The sequence below is a fragment of the Elgaria multicarinata genome, chromosome 21, assembly GCF_023053635.1.
Source record: "Elgaria multicarinata webbii isolate HBS135686 ecotype San Diego chromosome 21, rElgMul1.1.pri, whole genome shotgun sequence".
Lineage (NCBI taxonomy): Eukaryota > Metazoa > Chordata > Lepidosauria > Squamata > Anguidae > Elgaria > Elgaria multicarinata.
The window spans coordinates 11,419,946-11,440,178 of NC_086191.1; the positions used below are offsets into that span (position 1 = coordinate 11,419,946).

Sequence of the window (20,233 nt, forward strand, 5' to 3'; positions counted from 1 at the left end):
TCATAGGCTGCACAGCAAAAATGCTGCTTGGAGGAAAAGTAGGCTTAGGAGCCATGGGAAATTACAAATGCTACAGCAGTATTCGAAGAGCTAGTGTGGTATTGCGGCTAGACTACAGTCAGACTTGGGCTGAGATGACCCTGCGCCAGCCACCTTTTATCAGCCTAGCTTTACTTCCCAGGGTGGGTTATGAAGAAAAGGGGTTTGTTTTTTTATCCCATGGAGGCTGGGATAAAAATGTGATTAAAAAAAACCTTTTATGCAAGACAGAAATCAAGTGCGGGGAGAGTATGTATAAACAACCAAGTGCGATAGAAGTTTTCCTATGCAATTTCTTTCCCTATGAAATTTATAATCTCATATGTCCCCTTCGCTGAGTGGCCATGCTGGCTGGGGATAGTGGGATTTGTAGTCCAATGCATTTGAAGGGCTCCAGGTTGGGGAAAGGCTATAGGAGACAGAGAGAGCATGCGCTGCCTTACTGCTGATAACTGACGTATGCCGGAAACTGAACCTCCGAAGAGCGGCCTGTGGTGGGAAGGGCGTTAAAGGGGACTACAACTCCAAGGAGCCTCTGGGCCGTAGCTGGCCCCAACCAAAAAGACCCGACAATGTTGTGTTGCACGTGGGGAGGTGGGGTGCGGATCTGGCGGTCGATGGGTGGGGGGTCCCGGCTCTGGGGCTCTCCCGGGACGCAATGCCCCCTGCGCCTTTGGAGCTGGGGCGCACGGAAAGCGCCAAGCGCGGAGAAGCCCTGGCGATGGGGCGAACGGGGCATGCAAACCTTGTTCCCGCTGGACGGCCACGTGCCCCGGGATGTATTGCTTTTCCAGCATGAACGGGGCCGCTTTTTCCGGATCCTTGGGTTTTTTTGCGCCGGCCAGTTTATGTTCTGGGCGTATTTGGCGCACTTCGCGTTCTGTTCCTTGCGAGATACCGGGGCGAGGCGGCCGGATCTGGATCCTCAGCAAAGGGAGCGTCCTCTGCCTACTCTACCGGGAGGAGCTACACTGAACTTGGGCTCCGACAAGTGGCGCTTCGGATTCACCGCCTCCTGCCTGACCGTGGGTAAGGAAAGGCTCTCTTCATTTGCTCCCTCGCTAGCTAATTAGCATTGGTTAATTATTGTTTATACAGGGCTATCCATGTTGCATGACACTATACTGTTAGCTTCACCCTTCCCGGTGCCTGTTTACACTTCCCTGTGCCTGTTTGCATTCTCTTTCCCTTCTTATTGTTTACTACAACTTTACTAGATTGTAAGCCTATGCGGCAGGGTCTTGCTATTTACTGTGTTATCTGTACAGCACCATGTACATCGATGGTGCTATATAAATAAATAATAATAATAATAATAATTTTTACGAAGAAAAACAGCCCCCTGCCCCCAAGGTCTTTACAATATAAAAGGGCACTCTTACTCCTAAATAGTAGCTTTGCCACTTGTAGCCGATAGTATTTGGGATAAAGCAGGAATATTGTGCAAGAATATAACGTTTGATTTGCTGGACCAGGCTCAAATTTGACCCAGGCAGGAATCTTTGTCTCTCCCCAGCACCCGGCCAGACGCCTCTAGAGAAAACAGGATACGGAAGGAATGTTTTTGCCCCCAGTATCTAGTATTCAGAGGTGCTTCTGTACATGAGGATTTCACAACCGGTGTGCCTAAAAGCTGTTAACAGATCTATCCTCCTCCATGGATTGGTTTAATCTTTAAAATAATTTTTAAAAAGTAATCTAAGCTTAGCAGCTATCACTGCATGGGGAATGCTGGGAGTTGTAGGACTTTTTTTCAGTCTAAGCATGCATAGGGTTGCACCATTATTATTATTATTATTATTATTATTATTATTATTATTATTATTATTATTATTATTTCTTACCCGCCTCTCCCTTTGGATTGAGGCGGGGAACAACATTAGAACAGGAATCAATACATCTTAAGTTATGAGCATATGCATAAATTGAAGACAAAACAGGGTAGTAAGGCGAAAGCCACAAATTTAAAATCACCACTTTGAATTGGATCCAGAAACAGATTGGGAGCCAATACAGTTAGTGAAGCACCATTGTATTATGATCATGTCCTGGTTGGCAGCTGAGCATTTTTATTCTGTATTAACTGCAGTTTCCGAACCACCGTCAAAGGCAGCCCTGCAAATAATGCACTACAGTCATCTGATCTTTAGGGTCGGCCCTCTCTGTTCAGAAGGAATGCTACTTTGGCTCCTACTCACTTGCCACATCTCTGATCATAATAATCTGTTCCCTTGCAGGTTCTTTGATCTTAGCAGCAGGCATTATCTTTTCTCGGCACTCCGTAAGTCGGGTCTTGCTGCACCGTGGCGGTCAGGAGGTGACACTTACCACCTATAACCCCTTTGGTTTCACCTCGTCCTTCACGGTACCCCTACGCCAGGTCACCTGCATGTCCCACCGTTCGGAGGTGCCTGCGATGATTCCACTCAAGATCAAGGGGAGACCCTTCTATTTCCTGTTGGACAAACAAGGACGGATCACCAACCCGAAGCTTTTTGATATCACTGTAGGTGCCTATCGCAAACTGTAAGGCCAAACGCTGCCAGAGGAGAGGGTGCCAGAGTGCCAGCCAGTTGCTCCGAGGCTGACCCAGAGATGAAGAACAGAAGATTGATGTATTAAATCCAACAGATGGATCTCTCGCCCATAGCAAGGAGTGGCTCTTGAACAGCTTCTTAGCCTCTCCACTCCTTGAAAAGGACAATTAATTTATCTTGCAACTTGGGAGCTCAGCAGGAATGGCTGAGATTGGATTGGCCCTTGGTTATATCTGGAGATTGTATTAAATCTGGAGTGATTACTTTCTGGATTAAAACATGTAAAAAGCACTAACCACGTTTAGCCATTTCTTCAGCCCCCTCAGATAGATTTATTTTCTTGTATACACAAGAAAAGCCATTCTAGATCAGACCAATAGTACATCTAGTCCAGGATTCTGTTCACACAGTGGTCATCACTGCTTCGCTGTGCGAAAAAGCCCTTCCTTTTATCTATCCTACATCTCCCACTAATCAGTTTCATGGGATGACCCCAGTTTCTGGTATTATGAGAGAGGAAGAAAAATACCCCCCTACTCACTCTCTCCACACCATGCCTAATTTTGTAGACCTTTATCATGACTCCCCTTAATCTCCTCTTTTCCGAATTAAATAATCCCATATGTTGTAACCTTTATTCATAGGGGAATTGCTCCAGCCTCTTGATCATTTAAGTTGCTGTTTTCTGCACTTTTCCCAACTCTTCAATATCGTTTTTAAGGGTGGTCACCAGAACTGTACACAGTATTCTAAATGTAGTTGGATCATAGATTTGTGATCTTGACAATTCTATTTTCAATTCTTTCTTTAATTATGCTGAACATGGAATTTGCCTTATTCATACCAGCCGCACACTGGGTTGACATTGTCATCTAGCTGTCTGCCATAACCCCAAGATCTCTTTCTTGGTCAGTCACTGCTAGCTCAGATGTCATCAATTTATTGGTTGGGATGTTTTGCCTCAATTCGCATCACTATACATTTGCTTACATTGAACCATATTTTCCATTTTGATGCCCATTCTCCCATTGTAGAGATCTTTTTGGAGTACTCCTCTTAATCCCGTTTCGTTTTAACCACCCTAAATACACACACATGTACACATACACCGCTTTTCCCAAGAGAGGGAAAGCCTGTATTTGCAGCCTTGTTGCTGTGATGGCTGCTTGGTTTATTTTCACACAAGGATCCGCAACCTTTTTGGGTCGATGGACACATTTAGCATTTTGAAAAAGTGTCATGGGTGCTGTCAAAAAATGGCTGCTATGGAAAGGCTTCCCTCTTGACAAAATGGCTGTCGTGGGTTTGGCCAGTCACAAAACACAGAAGGCAAACTGGCGAGACTAAAAGAAAAGTAACTTGGCCAAGGACTGAAATGTAAGGCAGAGGTGGGCTTTGAGCAAAAAACCCCAAACCATAATTTTGAATCCTAAATTTCGTGATACAACACCCATTTCACAGAAGGCAAACTGATGAGGCTCGCCAAGAAATAGGCAGAGGTGGGGTCTGGGACCCAAAAGCCATGTCATATATTTGCCCCAACAAAGCATAACAAAATACGTTCAGAGAAACACATGCCCTACACAAAACCCAGGCAAAGCATGCACAAACACATAGGCAAAGAACCCCTCCTCACCATGGACACCCCTCTAGCCCTCCAGGACCCTTCCCACCACCCCAGCGTACCTGGGTGACCTGGCCACCATTTTTCTCCTGGGTGGCCTGACCACCATTTTTATTTTCCAAATACCCCTAGGGCCCACATGAGAACAGTGTGTGTAGTGGTTAGAGTGTTGGACAGGGACTTGGGAGACCTGAGTTCTAGTCCCTGCTCAGCCACAAAGCTGACTTGGGGGACTTTGGGCCAGTCAATCTCTGCCTAGCCTACTTCCCAGGCTTGTGAAGATAAAAGGGGGTGAGGAGGACTACGATATTTCTTCAATTCTAAGATGCACTTTTCCCCCCATATAAACATCTCTAAAAATGGGGTGCGTCTTAGAATCGCAGGTGTGTCTATTGGTGGTACTGAAATTAGTATGCGTCTTACAATCGAAGAACTATGGTATGTAATCCTCCTTGAGTTCCTTTCAAGAGGGGAAAAATGCAGGATATAAATGATGATGATGATAATTGTTGTTAATGGGGCCTGGAGGCATTTTTGGAAATCAAGATCATGCCCACAAAATTAAAAAAACAAACAGTTTAATTGTAATATGAGAAAAAATAAAAATCAGGAGGTTTAGGGAGCCTGGAAGGTGCCAAGAGAAGTATCTGCAGGCAACATTGTTTAAACCACAGAGCCTTACAAGAAAGAGAGAGAGAGAGGAAGGAAGGAAGGAAGGAAGGACTCTATTCCCTCTTCTCCTTCCATCTTCTCCACTGCGGTTTCCAGGCTTTATTATTTACATTTGAGTGAACTGGGTGTCCTTGCCACTGCTGTTGCCATGGAAACACCCACCATTGCTGTTAGTGGAACCAAAATGGCCGCACCACAGACAGGGGACCTGGGAAGCGGAGAGACACCTGCGATGGGGCAAGGGAGGAGGGACCCCGAAAGAGACCCGGAGAGAGGGGGGAGCCAAGGTAAGTCGGTGCCTCTTGGGGAAGTGGGTTCGCAACCTCATTGGCAGGGGGTGGGGGGTGCTCCCAGTAAACAGGTATTCTGCAGCCAGCCTCATGGCAGCCCCAGTCTTTTTTATATTAATTGCTGAAAGGAATAATGATGGGAAACATTTCTCCCCTACAATCCCACTGCATATTACTTTGAACCCCCCCCCCTTTAACATTATTCAACTATATCATTCAAGTTTTCTGGTTTATGACATACCTGGTATACTTGACATAATTCCTCAACCTGGTATCTGTTGTACTAAAAAAAAAAAAAGCCCATCATTCCCAGCCAGTATGCTGGCTGAGGATGATAGAAGTTGAGTCCAAAATATCTCAAGGGTGCCAGATTGCGAAAGGCTAGTTTATGAAATAACAATTTTTATTGGCATAATTCCTCAACTTGGTATCTGTTGTACTAAAAAAAAAAAAAGCCCATCATTCCCAGCCAGTATGCTGGCTGAGGATGATAGAAGCTGAGTCCAAAATATCTCAAGGGTGCCAGATTGTGAAAGGCTAGTTTATGAAATAACAATTTGTAAAAATAATAATAATACCACACAGGCAGTATTCCTTTTTTATTTTGTTTTCCCTCCTCGCCTAACAAATATAGGAAACCCTCCAAATTGGGTTTGTCAGTCCTTTTTATTTATTACATTTCAGTCTGCCTTTTTCTCCAGGAGCGAAGGGGCCCAGGGACATCCAGTTAAGTTTTCATGCCTGAGTGGGGGGATTTGAACCCAGCTCTCAGCAGCCATATAAACCCAACATTAACTTCTACACCAGCGATGCCGTCCCTCAAGACTGGGAACCAAATCTATCCTTCTGTGGCTCCCCAGACATCCAGATCCTTTCCCCCTGCCCTCCTCTGTTTCCCCCCTTTTAAAAAACTTGAAATGTCTCCCCTAAGGCTTAGTTACTGGCAGTAAGAGCTTTAAACCAAAATATGCTGTTATTCTTTAGTATTTTGCCCCCAACTCCTTTGCCTTTGAGCCTTTTGCCTTCAGACCCACCCATCGCTGGAACGCCAAGATAGAATTCAACCCTCAAACTGAAAGAGATTCAACAACTGTGCTGCACAGTCACACCAGTTTAACACTTACACACATCAGGAATGGTCCTTCCCTTTCCATTCTGGAAAAGGTGGCAATTTTTTGTTCCTTACAGCTCACTCTCTTTTTTATAGTCTTCATTGTTTTGAGTAGGTTTTTCTGACCTCTTCCACCCACCACCCACAATATTATATTTTAGAATGTTTTTAGGATGTTTTAAGGATGTTTTTAATCATGCATGGTACGTTTTTAATCAGTTTTTAATGTGTATTTTATATCATGTTTTTATACTGTCTGTTTTATACTATGAATGGTTTTAGTTTTTGTGAACCGCCCCGGGAGCTTCTGCTGTTGGGCGGTATAAAAATGCAATAAATAAATAAATAAATAAATATTTTTTTATTTATTTCTTACATTTCTATACCGCCCAATAGCCAAAGCTCTCTGGGCGGTTCACAAAAATTAAAATCATAGTAAAACAACCAACAGGTTAAAAGCACAAATACACAATACAATATAAAAAGCACAACCAGAATAAATTTATTTGTTACCCGCCTCCCCCTCTGGATCGAGGCAGGGTACAACACAAATAAAAACACCATAAAATACATATAACTAATTTAAACGTTTAAAACCAGTGCATCATTAAAAGCAACACACCATTAAAAAAAGGCATCTTAAAATTTAACTGGGTAGGTTTGCCGGAAGAGATCAGTCTTTATGGCTTTCTTAAATTCTGGAAGACTGTTAAGTCGACGAATCTCTCCTGGCAAGCCGTTCCACAAACTGGGAGCGGCAGAAGAAAAGGTCCTCTGGGTAATAGTTGTCAGCCTTGTTTTTTTTGGCTGGAGTAAATTCTTCCCAGAGGACCTGAGTGTGCGGGGCAGATTGTACAGGAGAAGGCGATCCCGCAGGTAGCCTGGACCCAAACCATGTAGGGCTTTAAAGGTGATAACCAACACTTTATACTTCGCCTGGAAACTAACTGGCAGCCAGTGAAGAGATTTTAAGACTGGTGTAAGGTTGGGAGATGCTGCAATACACATATGCCAGGCCCACACAACTCAGCCATGCTTCCTTTTAGCTCTGCAGGAGTCTCAGGGCAACGAAAAATGCAGAAATTAAGTGGGAGAAAAAAGAACTCTGTGAATGAGGGAGGTTAAAAGTAAAGGAAAAAGAGCCGATCTAACTTGTTGCAAAGCATGTGATCAGTTTAGCTGATAAAGCTGATCTAGAAAAGCACATGCAAGTGAAAAAAAGATGGGTTAAAAAGCAAACCCACCCAGGGGAGGCTGGTGGCTCTGATGTCAGTACAGTAGTGAATCTGCTCTGGGTTTCAGTCAGAACCAGCCAGAACTCTAAAGGAGTTATACAAGGTCACAGCTTGGGTAGCTCCTTTAGAGTTCTGACTGAAATCCGGAGCAAATTCACTTCCTCACTGACATCGGAGTCACCAGCCTCCACTGAACCAACCTTATTAGGAATTATCTCAGTGAATGGGCATTTGAGAACAGTTGAGAAACTGGCAAAACAAGTGAAATCAGGCTAACTGCATTTATCAATGGCCAATGCAATGTAAACAGGCAAACCAACTACTCAGAGCTGCATTTTTCTGTTTTATTGGATGATTCTGTTAAGATATATATCTCCTGAAATCTCCTGAGGTTCTTTCCTCCCCTTCTAGTTCTACTGAAATTTGAGTCTTGAATGCAGCCTCACCCTGGACCCGCTGATAAAGAAAGTTGCTGAAGTCGTCTTACTGCTAGGGCAAAGTCCCAAGTCTCTCTCTGTCCCTGTGTTTTTGGGGGTGGGGTGTAGGTCAGTGGTAGATCACCTGCTTTGCATGCAGAAGATCCCAGGTTCATTCCCAGGAAAGCTACCATCTGATCCAGATGGGCCAAAAGATCTGACGTAGGACAAGGAAGCCTTGTATGTTTGTGCCAAGGAATCCAACGTCCTGACACCTGAGATAGGCACAGTGTCCTAGACAGATGGCCCTCCATCCTCCCACACCATGAAACCCCAGCCTAGCCTGATTTGCATGTCTGCTCATGAACCCACCCCTTCCAAAGTGCCCCCAAATGTTCCAACCAAAGCAGCTACCTCATTTTCTCTCATGGTAGAGTGACACATGCCCATTATCCAAGTATGGGATCTTGTAGCATATAATTCCAGTGAAATGAGAGTCTTTAACCAACTCTGGGTTTTTAAGTTTGGACATGTTCAGTAATCAGTCTGATATCTCCAAACCTTCATTAAAAAAACAACAACCCCCAAATATTTGTACATCTCACTTTGATACTAGGTTTCTGCCTGTCAGTTTCAAACTGGGGGCCTTCCCTTTCCTCTTTCTTTCTCCAACCCTCCTCCAATTTCATTTTATTTACTCATTTCAATCAATACAATTGCCATCAATAAATACAGAGCCATAAGTACTGCATTGCCAATCATATCACCCACCACAACGCTTTACCCCAAATAACTACCGAAATACATCAACAATAAATACACAATATTTATAGATACACAACCTTCTCCGCTGTGGCACCCCGGCTGTGGAATGAGCTCCCCAGAGAGGTCCGCCTGGCGCCTACACTGTACTCTTTTTGTCGCCACCTGAAGACCTTTTTATTCACTCAGTATTTTAACACTTAATTTTAACTTAAATTTAAATTTTACTGTTTTAACTCTGTATTTTAATCTTATATCAATTTTGCCGCGTGGTTTTATCCTGGTTGTGCTTTTTATACTGTATTTTGTAATTGTGCTTTTAACCTTGTTGGTTGTTTTATTGTGGTTTTAATTTTTGTAAACCGCCCAGAGAGCTTTGGCTATTGGGCGGTATACAAATGTAATAAATAAAATAAATAAAATAAAATACACAATACATCAACAATAAATACACAATATTTTAAACAATAGAGATGTATACATCATATAGCAACCAACTCCACTGTTATTTAATATAAAATCTATCTTCCTTCTTTGTGTGAAACATGATATTCCTTTTCTTTCCGTCCTTCCAGTTTTGAGCTCAGACTCCATGTTGTGCATAAAAAATTCTACCCCCATAGCTTCACCGAGGAAATTTTCACATCTGTTCTGCCTTTTTGCTATTGATTCTGAGAACTGGATGTTTTGGCCGGACTGGAGGTTCTCAGATTGCAGTGTTAACTGGCGCCATTCCCACCCTGAGTGTGAATGCACTGCAGTAGGACACCAAGCAATCTTGACAAAGGTGGTACCAAGGGGGCATTCAGGGCTGAATGCATGCAGGGCTGGCATTCGAACACAGGCCTCCCATCCTTGACTGTATTAAAAAAATTAGGCATATCCTCTTCACTTTAAGGGCAGTCTGAACTCCCTCACCCCACCCCCCTTTCCAGTTCTACAATAGCAGGGGCAAAAGTTTAGTCTTTGTACACACTGAGCAAAATTCTGGACCAAAGTAACCTTGTTTCAAACAAAGCTGAACTATGTGGCTCCTATTAATCATGCAAAGGAAGCGAATTGTCTTTCTATGTTTGTTTATTTCCCTACATAACCTTGCTTCTGCTAGCCACAGAAGAAGGGAAAAGATCAACACAAGGTGTTATGGCCCTGCTCTTTGACCATTGAAAGCCTTACTCAGGTACTTCTCCGCACCCTCAGAGTTTCAAGTCTGTCTTCACATTCTCAAGGACTAGAACCTTGGTTTGTTTATTAAAGGAAAAAAGAAAGCCATATTTAATTGTTAGGGTGCTGAATTCTGCAATACTAATTCTTGCAGGGTGAACCTGCAGAATCATGGAAAGAGGCTGCTTCGACTCTATTGTCTAGGATCCCACGTAGGGCGGCTGTTACAAAACAGCTGAGTCAATTTTGTTTTCAACTGCACTGTTGTCGCCGAAGCAAGCAGGCTCATTGCAAAATGGGTGGTGGGACTGTAAAATCTCCGGCAGGGAGAAAAGCTCAAAGCTTGTTTACAATTGCAAGCCTTTTCAAACCACTCCAGATCAGCGGCCTGTTGATAAAGCACTCAGTTCTTTTTGAACTGGAGGGGGCTATTCTGTGTCCCCTGGCCAGGGGTATCTAGGTTTGGGTGGGCTCCAGCAGATTTCTGGGCTCATGCAACTCTGTGTGTGTGTGTGTGTGTGTGTGTGTGCTGTCCTCCACCAGAGGCAGATAAACACAGCAGCCATAACATTCAGCTTCATCTCCCCACCTTGGCAATGGCCCAGCTTTATCCTTATGAATAATATTGGGCAGCTCCACTTAGCTCGACAACAACAGCACAGGAAGGAATTCTGGGAATCAGAGAGTGCAGGGTGTAAACACACTGCTGGGAGGGTAGCTTTAAATGTTGAGGAAAACAGGAACAGCAGGCGTACAGATAGGATTGCAGTCTCTTTTTACTGGCCCTCTTCACCTCTTTTGAGACACAGAAATTTCGCAGGGTTAAGATTTCCCTAAGTGTGGCTAACCACTTAAACTTCCATGTGCTGAGTTGTTGTAAAAAAATAAAAGAAAAAAAGGCAGCACCAGGGTCATTTAAGAAATAAAATAAAATAGCAGCCCTCCTGTTTTCTTTGACAGCAGTGTCAGTTCTCAAGAAGCTCAGTGCCATAAGCGAGTTGGATACAGTTACAGCTCTAGGAAAGTCAGATATTTAAGCCATAGCAGTGCCCCCAATTTGCCCCGTGCCAAACTCTGTGTAATACAGTGCATTGTGGTCAATCCAGCTCTCCTGGCTGCTAGGCCTCAAAGGGACAGTCGGAAACAGCGGAGGTTTTGTGTGTGACCCACTTATCCCCACTAGGAGATGTCTGAATGCTCCGATGGGATTTCAGATCTAGGATTCCACTGGGCCCGGAGCCTGGGCTTTCACAGAGGTGGCAAGAGCTGGCTTGAAGGCCTGGCATATGCCCAGCCGGCTGGCCACGTGGGGCGACATGCACGTGGAGCTGCTGCCTGGCTCGGGGGCAGCGTCGGCCTCATTGAGGCTTTTTCCTCCCACCTTTCCTCCTCCAAGCCTGGGCAGAATGCAAGCCTGAACCTGAGTGATGCAAGCCCGGCCCAAATTTGGGACTGCAAGAAAAATGGGGTGGTTGGTGTTAAAGAATCATGGAAGTGAGGCTGCTTGGTAATGGAGTTTAAATTTTTTGGAAGCATGGGCATTTTTATACTATTTTTTATTTAAAATAACATTTAGGCCACCATTAAGGGTACTTGGTAGTGAGTGTCCTTGGGGCACTATTTGAGGAGGGTACGTCTGCCTACATCTTCCATTGGTGAAGGATGAACAAAGCCAGGCAGTGCACTTGCCTGGCGCTTGCACAAGTGTGCTCCCCCAATCCCCTTGTTATCTCTAATCTATAATCGGAGATAACAAGGAGATTCCCCTGCATGTTGTGGGGTTCCCATTCTGCCAACTTTCTCTACCTCATTAGAAATAAGATGCATTGCATGTTTTCCACCTCCATTTTCTTGGGTTAAGCCCAGGTGGCTGTAGTATTGAGATATAGGAATGTTCTTCCTGAGCTTCTGCTTCCTATCCAGACAAGCCCTGGTTCATCATGCTGCTTGTCCACATGGCTGACAGTGACCAGCATGGCAACAGTTTGGGCTGTGATGTCCATGCAGCTTGCTTCCTTTGGTTATACATGGGTGTGTGCCAGGTGCAGACCTTTGGTCAGTATATCTCCTGAGCTCCTGGTAATAGGAAGTGTTTATTTGTTTTAGAAAATCAATGCCTGCCCCAGGGTTTAAGGGAGTTGAAAAATGGCAGTCCTGTCCCCCAATTTCTCCCTCCATGGGGGAACAGGGGAGCTCTAAAGTACCCTCTGCTTCCTCAAGCCACTTTTCATCTATTCTTGCTTCATGTTCTGAGACGCTGAGCCCAGGTACAAATTAAGCCCCTGAAATAGGGTTGCCTTCTAAAAAAAGAACTGGGCCCAGCTCCTGGACTTTATCAGCAGGGAGATATGCAGAAATTCAGCAGCTGGTGAAGCTTTTCCAAACACAGAGATAAAGTTCCGGGGAAAGATGTGTGTATCCAGATAGGAATGTGGCAACCCTATGTATGCGATAATTGGGGTGGTAAGCAGTATATCACTGGAGGAAGGTTGGGCATGCGTGATGTAGGTGAGTCTTGAACCGAGATATTCTGGGAAGTGGGGTTGTCTAAATGTAGATTCAGATTCTTAGGTATACAGTTGCATGCTCTAGTCTCAAAGCAAGACCATGAAAAATTTCTGTGGACATTTCCTAAAGCTGTAAATCCTACATACTTAATTGAGAGTAAATCCTATTATAATCAGCAGGACTTACTCCCAAGTAAATCTGATAAGTATCTGGTTGGTACTCTGAATTTGGATTTGTACTGTTTTGCTTTAGTGTGTGTGTGTGTGTGTAACACTTGAGTTTTCTAAGTATTCAGTATATTCTGAATAGTACAGTAATTGACATGGGGAACAAAGGAATCCACATTGTCCTGCAAGTAACATTTTTAAAAAACTTAAGATGTAATTTAAAAATAATAATATTTAGATTGTGTTTTAAACAAACACAACCGAAGGTGAACAGAAAATCTCTTATTGTTGTACTTTCCTGTGTGTGTGCGCGCGTGCACACACACACACACGTTAATGGATCTGACCACCAAGCTACAAAAACACTGCATGGGGAGGGATGTTGAGCCCAGGTAAAGTGGGGGCTAGGTGCATGGATGTTTTGGCATGAGGGGCAAAATCCACTTTGCTTGAGGGGTTGAGGTGGGAGTCAAAGTCTGGTTTCAGCCTTTGCTTGTCTAAGACTTGTTTACATCCCTTGCAATGAAATCCCGGGGGGGGGGGGGGGAGGAGAGAGGACAGAGGGATGCAAGCTTTGGCTAGTTCTGCTGAGTCAGGGCATGCAGCTTAAGGTGGCAGAGATAGAATGGCTGATTTAAAAAAAAACTTCCTTTTAAAGGAAAAGAAATCAAGGGCAGCTTACCAGGGGCATTCTGGGCTTGCACGATTTGTAACCGGCTGAGTTAAATGCAGCCTGCTAGCCATATATGGTGGCAACCAAAATGATCGGTTTTTGTGGGGCTTGGGTTAGAAAAAGAGGACTAAAGATAAGAAATGTATATTTGAAAAAAATGCATTGAGTAAAGAAGGTGGATAGAGAGATATTTTTCTCCCTTTCTTATAAGTAGGACTGGCAAGGGTTATAAAATTATGCATTGAGTCAAGGCAGTGGATAGAGACGTTTTTCTCCAGCATGGCTGGCTGAGAGTTGTAGTCCAACACATCCGGAGGACATCAGGTTGGGGAAGGGTGCTCACAAGGCATCCCACGAAACTGGCTGGTTGGAGATTCAGGGCAGGTGAAAGGAAGTGCCTCTTCTTCGCACAGCATGTCATTCATTGATGGAATTCTCAGCCACAGGATGTGGTGATGGCCACTGCCTTAGATACCTTTGAAGGTGGGTTAAATGGATTGATGCAGGATAGGGCCATCAATGGCTGCTCCTCGTGGAACTCCCATGTCCAGGAGAAGTCTGTCTCAGAGTACCAGTTGCTGGGTGGGTCAAGGAGCACAGGAGGGCTATTGGCCTCCATGGCCCCCTTGTCCACTTCTTGGAGGCCTCTGGTTGTGGGAAGCAGCATGCCAGACGTGAGCATCTTATGTTCTGGGGACTCTTTAAGCGTCCCAGTTTTGCCTGCCTTACCCCACAAAAGGTGCCGTGTTTACACTTGGAGAAACGGCTGATGTAAGGCAAAGAACAATCCCTGGTTTCTTGTAATTGTCCAAGGCGGATGTCTACACCTTTGATCTCCCCATAAACACTGCCCTGGGAGAATGGACAGGGCGGGTGTGTGCGTGTGTGACATCTGAAACCACATAGTAGCTCCTACGTCTTTGTTTCTGGTATAGTTTTATTATAAAGCTCAAATAGTACAGCAAAGAAGGAACAAAAAAGATTAAGGAACTGTAGGTCCTTACCTACTGGGGCCTTTCGGTTTGGCAGGGGGGAATAACTGAGTGAAGAGAGGCACATGAAAGAAGCTTATAAAATGAATTGTTTCCGGCATTGTTTTTTCCTACCATAAGTAAATTTTTAAAAATGCCCTGGGACCTTTCATGTCTTATCATCTGCTGAGCAGCATAAAAATTGTGCATTAACTGATAAAGAGTTGGTGAGGAAGCTGTTTGCTCCGTTTCATTTGTGACGCCTGTTCCTTCTTTACCTCCGGCCTTATTGGAATCTGTTCCCAGGGATGCTGGGCCTGGTTTGGCTTTATGGCTGGGCCAGCCTTGGATATCAGGTCCAAGCGGAGTGAGAGATTCTGTGAGAGGTATCAGATCTGGGAGGCAGGGTACCAAATTGTCAGGGATTTGGGGCACAATCCTATGCGTGCTTAGACAGAAAAAAAAGTCTTACAACTCCCAGCATTCCCAGTGCTGGACATTGTAGGACTTTTTTTCCTGTCTAAATGTGCATTTTCAGAGGCGGCAGCGGCAGCCAACTGGACTGACAATTGCATCTTTCTTCAACACTGTCAATGGGGCAGCATCCTCAGCCAGGCCTGAAAGCAGCAAGCTAGCTTAGGGGGCACAGGGCAGGCTCTCTCTTCCAACACTTTGCTGCCGCCTGCCAGCATCTGTGTTGTACCCCGCCTCGATCCAGAGGGAGAGGCGGGTAACAAATAAATAAATATATTATTAATACTATTATTATCTGCTGCCTGAGGCGACTGCCTCGTATCTACCTCTGAGTGCCAGCCTCTTGGGGAACCAACAGAAGACAATAACCAAGCATCTTCATGCGCCATTTGGGAGCTTCTCAAAGGCATCCCGATGGCCAGCGTTTGGAAAAAGATGTGCTGATGCAACAGAGCATTTTTCCTTTCCTCTTTTGAGAATTTTTTTTTAAAAAGTTTGTAACAAATAACAATTCATTGGCAATAAGTACAGTAACAAAAAAATACCAAACAAGGATTCCCATGCATGTCCATTCCGTTGACATTGTGGTGTGTTTATCGCTAAGATTGCTGCGTAATCAACAGAAAAGATCTTTCTGCAACGGACCCCGGGTGTTTGGTGTTCTGTATCTGATGAAACAGTACCAGCTTTAAAAAGAGTTGTGCTAAAAAAAAACCCACCCCTCGTTGGGTTCCCTCTTGCTAATACCGCTTAGGGGGCTTTGGCCTTCTGTTTCAAAGTCCTGCAGCACCATGGGCATATATACCGAGCTGCGATCCCCTATGGGGGCCACGGTCTGTTGGCATACACCAGGCACCTTATTTCTGAAGATATTATTTATTTATTTTTAAACCAGGAGGCTGATGTGCCACAAAGTGCCGCCCTCCAGCATAACCTTTTGTTGCGTTCCAAAGGCGGGCTTTGTGTTTTGAAGTTGAGATCCCACCTCTGCCTTGGGCAGGCTACATTTTTATTTCTATTTCTTGATGACATTTCTCTACCGCCCAGGTGGCTGAAGCTCTCTGGGCCAGATCGCAACCAGTTCACATAGGCCATAGCTAGACCTAAGGTTTATCCCTGGATCGTCCAAGGGTCAAACCTGTTCATGTAGGTGACACACAGGGGATCCAGTGCTCAGGCAGGGGTGAACCCTGGATGATCCCAGGATAAACCTTAGGTCTAGCTGTGGCCATAGTCTCACCGGTTAGCCTGCTGGGAATCCAGCGGTTTGTGAACAGCCGTGCCCACCCTGGGAGGCCAAGACGCCCCCTGCCCTGTGGCAGCCATTTTGTGAGAGTGCCCACCACACTCTAAAAATTCCAGATGTGCCCACTGACCCCAAGAGGTTGGTGATCCCTTCCTATGTACATCCCAGTGCCTCTTCTTTTGGGGGATGCCTGTTCTCGCTTTCTTTTCTGGGGATGTGCAAGGTGCCCACCCTGACTCATTCAGTGGCCATCAACACCAGAGTAACACCAGGTTATCCTCACCTCCACGGGCTCCTCGCTCCTGGATTTATTCTTAATTCCTTTATGGCTGGCGGTGCCTGTTGCAAGCAGAGCAGCTGCGGGTTTGCTCGGTTCCACCTTAAGGCCCGCGCTGTAAGGGAGGCGGGACGGGGCGGAGCGCCAGGCTGCTGCTCTACTTGGGCTGCCGGCCGGCGAGCCTCGCCAGTCAGATCGGATCGAACCGGATCGCGAGCGAACCGAAGCTAGCGCAGCGCCGGATCGTACCAGGTAAAGCTTGGAGGCGCTCCAGCGTGTGTAGTAGCGCTTGGGAAAGCTTCGGAAGTCCTCCTCTGTGCGCAACCCTCCTGATTTATAGCCATGTTTCCTAGCTACCGGGCAAATTACCCCTCCCCACCTAATTCGGTTTATGCCCCAGAGCGTGTAAACTGGGAGCAGTAAAGTGGATAGTCCGGTAATTTTTTTGTTGTGAGGGAGGGGGGTGCCACTCACGTAGGGGGGGGGGGAATTAACTTTCTACCTAACCCCACCCCCATTCCTGCTAGAAAGGGTGGCGTTGGAGCACGTGTGAATTTAATTTTTAGAATGGGGTGGTGATGATGTGTGTGTGTGTGTTTGGGGGGGGGATCTTGTGTATGGCATACATGGTAAGGCGTTTCTGGGGTGGGCAAGGTCCCCTCCCCACCACCTTTTGTATCCTGGCTCCTGGCAGTTCTTGATTTGGAAGAATGAGGGAGGGATGATACTGCCTTAGAATAGAGAACTTTTATTTTTAACACAAAAGGTTCTGGGATTTGAGCCCAAATAAATCCTGCCCTCTTGATTGGGTGTTCCCTTTCCCTAATGTTAGCTATTTGGGGCAGGCCGCTTGTGGGGCTTACATGGTGGCGAAGGAAAGCTGCTTTGAACTGCTTGGATGCTGAATCCGGGCACTTTTAATAGATTCTGGGACTCAATGAGTCCTCCAAGTCAACGTGAGTCCTCCAAGTCAACGTAAGCCCCCGCAGGAGACAGTGATTGCGTTAGAACAACTTGAACCTCACGTCTGGAAAGGTGCTGTGAACGGGGTATCCATGAGACTCCCTTCTCCTTTTTTGATGGATCTTCTCCTCTCCCCCCCCCCCCCGCCCCACCTTTCCCAGGCGACATCATGAGTTCCCCAGGCAGCCCCCCTGCCACCGAGGTGGACATGAAAGACGTGGAGCTGAACGAGATGGACATGGAGAAGCAGCCCATGAACGCCTCTTCCCCCCTGGCCGGCTCCCCAGGCGAGAAGAACGGGGTGGTGAAGGTGAAGGTGGCTGAGGAAGAGGAGGAAGGGGGCGAGGCGACGGCCAAGTTCACCGGCCTCTCCAAGGAGGAGCTGCTGGAGGTGGCCGGCACCCCCGGGTGGGTGCGCACCCGCTGGGCCCTCCTGGTCCTCTTCTGGCTGGGCTGGCTGGGCATGTTGGCGGGAGCCGTTGTCATCATCGTGCAAGCCCCCCGCTGCAAGGACCTGCCCAAGCAGGAGTGGTGGCAGAAAGGGGGCATCTACCGCATCCAGAAAGTGGACGCCTTCCAAGACTCGGCGGACGACGGCACAGGCGACCTGGCAGGTGAGCACTCTGAGCGGAAGGCGGAGCCAAGGAATCCCGGCAGCGCCTGGGAAACCTGGGGTGTTCCAGCTGTGTCGGACTACAATACCCATTACCCCCAGCCAGCATGGGGATACTGATACATGAGCACACCAAATGTGGGAAAGTCTGTCCTATAGGATGTCAATCCTCCGTCCTAACTGTTCCCCACTTGATTTCGGGGGCCCTGTCTGTCCTTACCTAGTGATAGGATTCCTGTTTTTTCTTCCATCCTTTCCCCTGAGTAGTAATGGATCACGTTCGCCCTTTTACCTCTGGATTGATTGATTAATGAATCAGTCAAGAGGGGAAAGTAACTCTTCGTGTACCTTATTCACAACCACGAATGCAGCTCGAAGGTCATCCCCAAACGCCTGGAAAAACCTAGCCGTTCAATGCCTGCACTGTACGCCAAAGCGGTTGTTGACAGTGTGTTCCTCAGGGGTAACCGATCTGCTCTAAGTGAAACTCGAGGAGGCACCCAGAACATAACTCCAGAGCTTTGGCTGCTTGCCTGCTTGTCCTTAATCGACTAGATCTCTCCCCACCCCCCCAAAAATCCCACTACTTTTTCAAAACAGGAATCTAGGAGGTCAAGGCCAACTTAGCGGTAAACAGGGCATGAAAGAGGTTTATGGGTATAAAATGACCTCCCGATCAGCTCAGCATCCCGTTTTTATTTTTCCTTTTTTCCTGTGCTCAGCAGTCCTTTTGGTACATGTGACTATCAGCTGCCTCTCCTCTTCCTGCTGCTAAAGAAATGCTGGCTAGCCATTGCAGACCGGCCAGCCAGCCGTGCCAGCCAGACTTCCCTGCGCCAAGCAGCCGGTTCTATCCGGCTTAGTGTTCGGAGCAACCACTGGCCTTTGTTTCATCAGCTCCTGACGTCAGCAAAGCGCTGACTCAGCTGGGGGTGGCGGTGGCTGGATGAAAAGGCTTTAAAGCACTTTACTTCCTTCCTTTTATCTCTCTTCCCCCCCCTCCTCCATCCACACACGTGGAGAGGAGGTGGACAGAGGCATAAGGCGGCTGCTTGTTTGGAGAAGCCACATTTTGACTGAATTTGTTGTTGGGGGTTAGTGGCAGTTTCAGGCTCTGGAACGGAGAGGTCTGGAAGGGCTCTTGCGAATTGGTGGACTTCCTCATTCTCTCAAGCCTATAAATCTCTTCCTCTTGGCCCTGTTGAGTCCCTGGACCTCCTAACATTTCAATCAGCAAGTTTTAAAGCATTACCAAAGAGAACAAGTAAAATAAAACAAGTCATGGGATTAAGGGCACAATTCTATACATGTTTAGACAGAAAAAAGGTGCTACAACACCCAGCATGCCTCAGCCAGCCAGCTGGGAGTTGTAGGACTTCTTTTCTGTCTAAACATGTGTAGAATTGGCCCTTAATTTTTTATTTATTTATACCTGGCCTCCCAGGTATAAACAAATCAATAAAAGAATATAAACCGCACCCAGCCGACTAGCTTTGACGTACCAAAAGCCTGCTTGAATAAAAACATTATTTATTTATTACATTTTTTATACCGCCCAGTAGCCGAAGCTCTCTGGGTGGTTCACAAAAATTAAAACCATAATAAAACAACCAACCGGTTAAAAGCACAATTACAAAATACAGTATAAAAAGCACAAGCAGGATAAAAACCACGCAGCAAAATGGATATAAAATTAAAATACAGAGTTTTTAAAATTAAGTGTTAAAATACTGAGTGAATAAAAAGGTCTTCAGCTGGCGACGACAGGAGTACAGTGTAGGCGCCAGGCGGACCTCTCTGGGGAGCTCATTCCACAACCGGGGTGCCGCAGCGGAGAAGGCCCTGCTCCTAGTAGCCACCTGCCTCACTTCCTTTGGCAGGGGCTCACGGAGGAGGGCCCCTGTAGATGATCTTAAGGTCCGGGCAGGTACATATGGGAGGAGGCATTCCATCAAATAACTTGGCCCCAAAGCGTTTAGGGCTTTAAATGTCAATACCACACTTTGAATCGGGCCCGGATCTGGACTGGCAGCCAGTGAGGTTGTAAAAGGACTGGCGTAATGTGATCTCGCCAGCCAGTCCCTGTTAGTAAATGGGCTGCCCTGTTTTGTACCAGCTGAAGCTTCCGGACCGTTTTCAAAGGCAGCCCCACGTATAACGCATTATTACCCTCCGCCATCTGAAATGTCATTGCTCGCACACTTTTCAAGCCTATCTTTGCAGCCTTAAAGGCTAGAAACTTGGGCTTGCTTTAAAGTTTAGCATTCAGGTAAGCCCTCTAGAGTGATCTAAGCACTCTTACAGAGGACGGTGCTGTGTTTGAAGGCATACTCTCTTTTGAAGTCCCTGTTTAAAGAGGAAGAACCCGAAGGATAAAGAACAGAGCAGGGCCTCGAAGTTATCCATCCACAGTTAGCAGCACCTGGACAACAGACTCAGTAGGCAGGCATTCTGGTCACAGTCTTCTCCACCGTGGTGAGATGTGTAGTGT

General features: G+C 46.2%; 2 protein-coding genes across 2 annotated transcripts in view; both read left to right on the forward strand.

Moving 5' to 3' along the window:
- Positions 1–596: 596 nt before the first annotated feature.
- Positions 597–2,867, forward strand: TMEM223 (transmembrane protein 223). The gene is made up of 2 exons (XM_063145694.1): positions 597–1,068; positions 2,277–2,867. Exons 1-2 carry the CDS (start codon positions 612–614, stop codon positions 2,567–2,569), a joined length of 750 nt encoding a protein of 249 aa, XP_063001764.1. The 5' UTR covers positions 597–611; the 3' UTR covers positions 2,570–2,867.
- Positions 2,868–5,104: 2,237 nt separating this feature from the next.
- Positions 5,105–20,233, forward strand: part of SLC3A2 (solute carrier family 3 member 2) — a 28,995-nt gene continuing 13,866 nt past the window's right edge. Inside the window, exons 1-3 of the mRNA XM_063146272.1 lie at positions 5,105–5,159; positions 16,275–16,418; positions 17,291–17,743. Of these exons, the coding sequence (XP_063002342.1) occupies positions 5,105–5,159; positions 16,275–16,418; positions 17,291–17,743 (652 nt within the window). The remainder of the gene's footprint in view (positions 5,160–16,274; positions 16,419–17,290; positions 17,744–20,233) is intronic.

Coding starts and splice junctions, on each gene's coding strand:
- TMEM223 (XM_063145694.1), top strand. CDS start 612: ATGTTGTGTTGCACGTGGGGAGGTGGGGTGCGGATCTGGCGGTCGATG. Junction 1,069..2,276: donor CGCCTCCTGCCTGACCGTGG/GTAAGGAAAGGC, acceptor GTTCCCTTGCAG/GTTCTTTGATCTTAGCAGCA.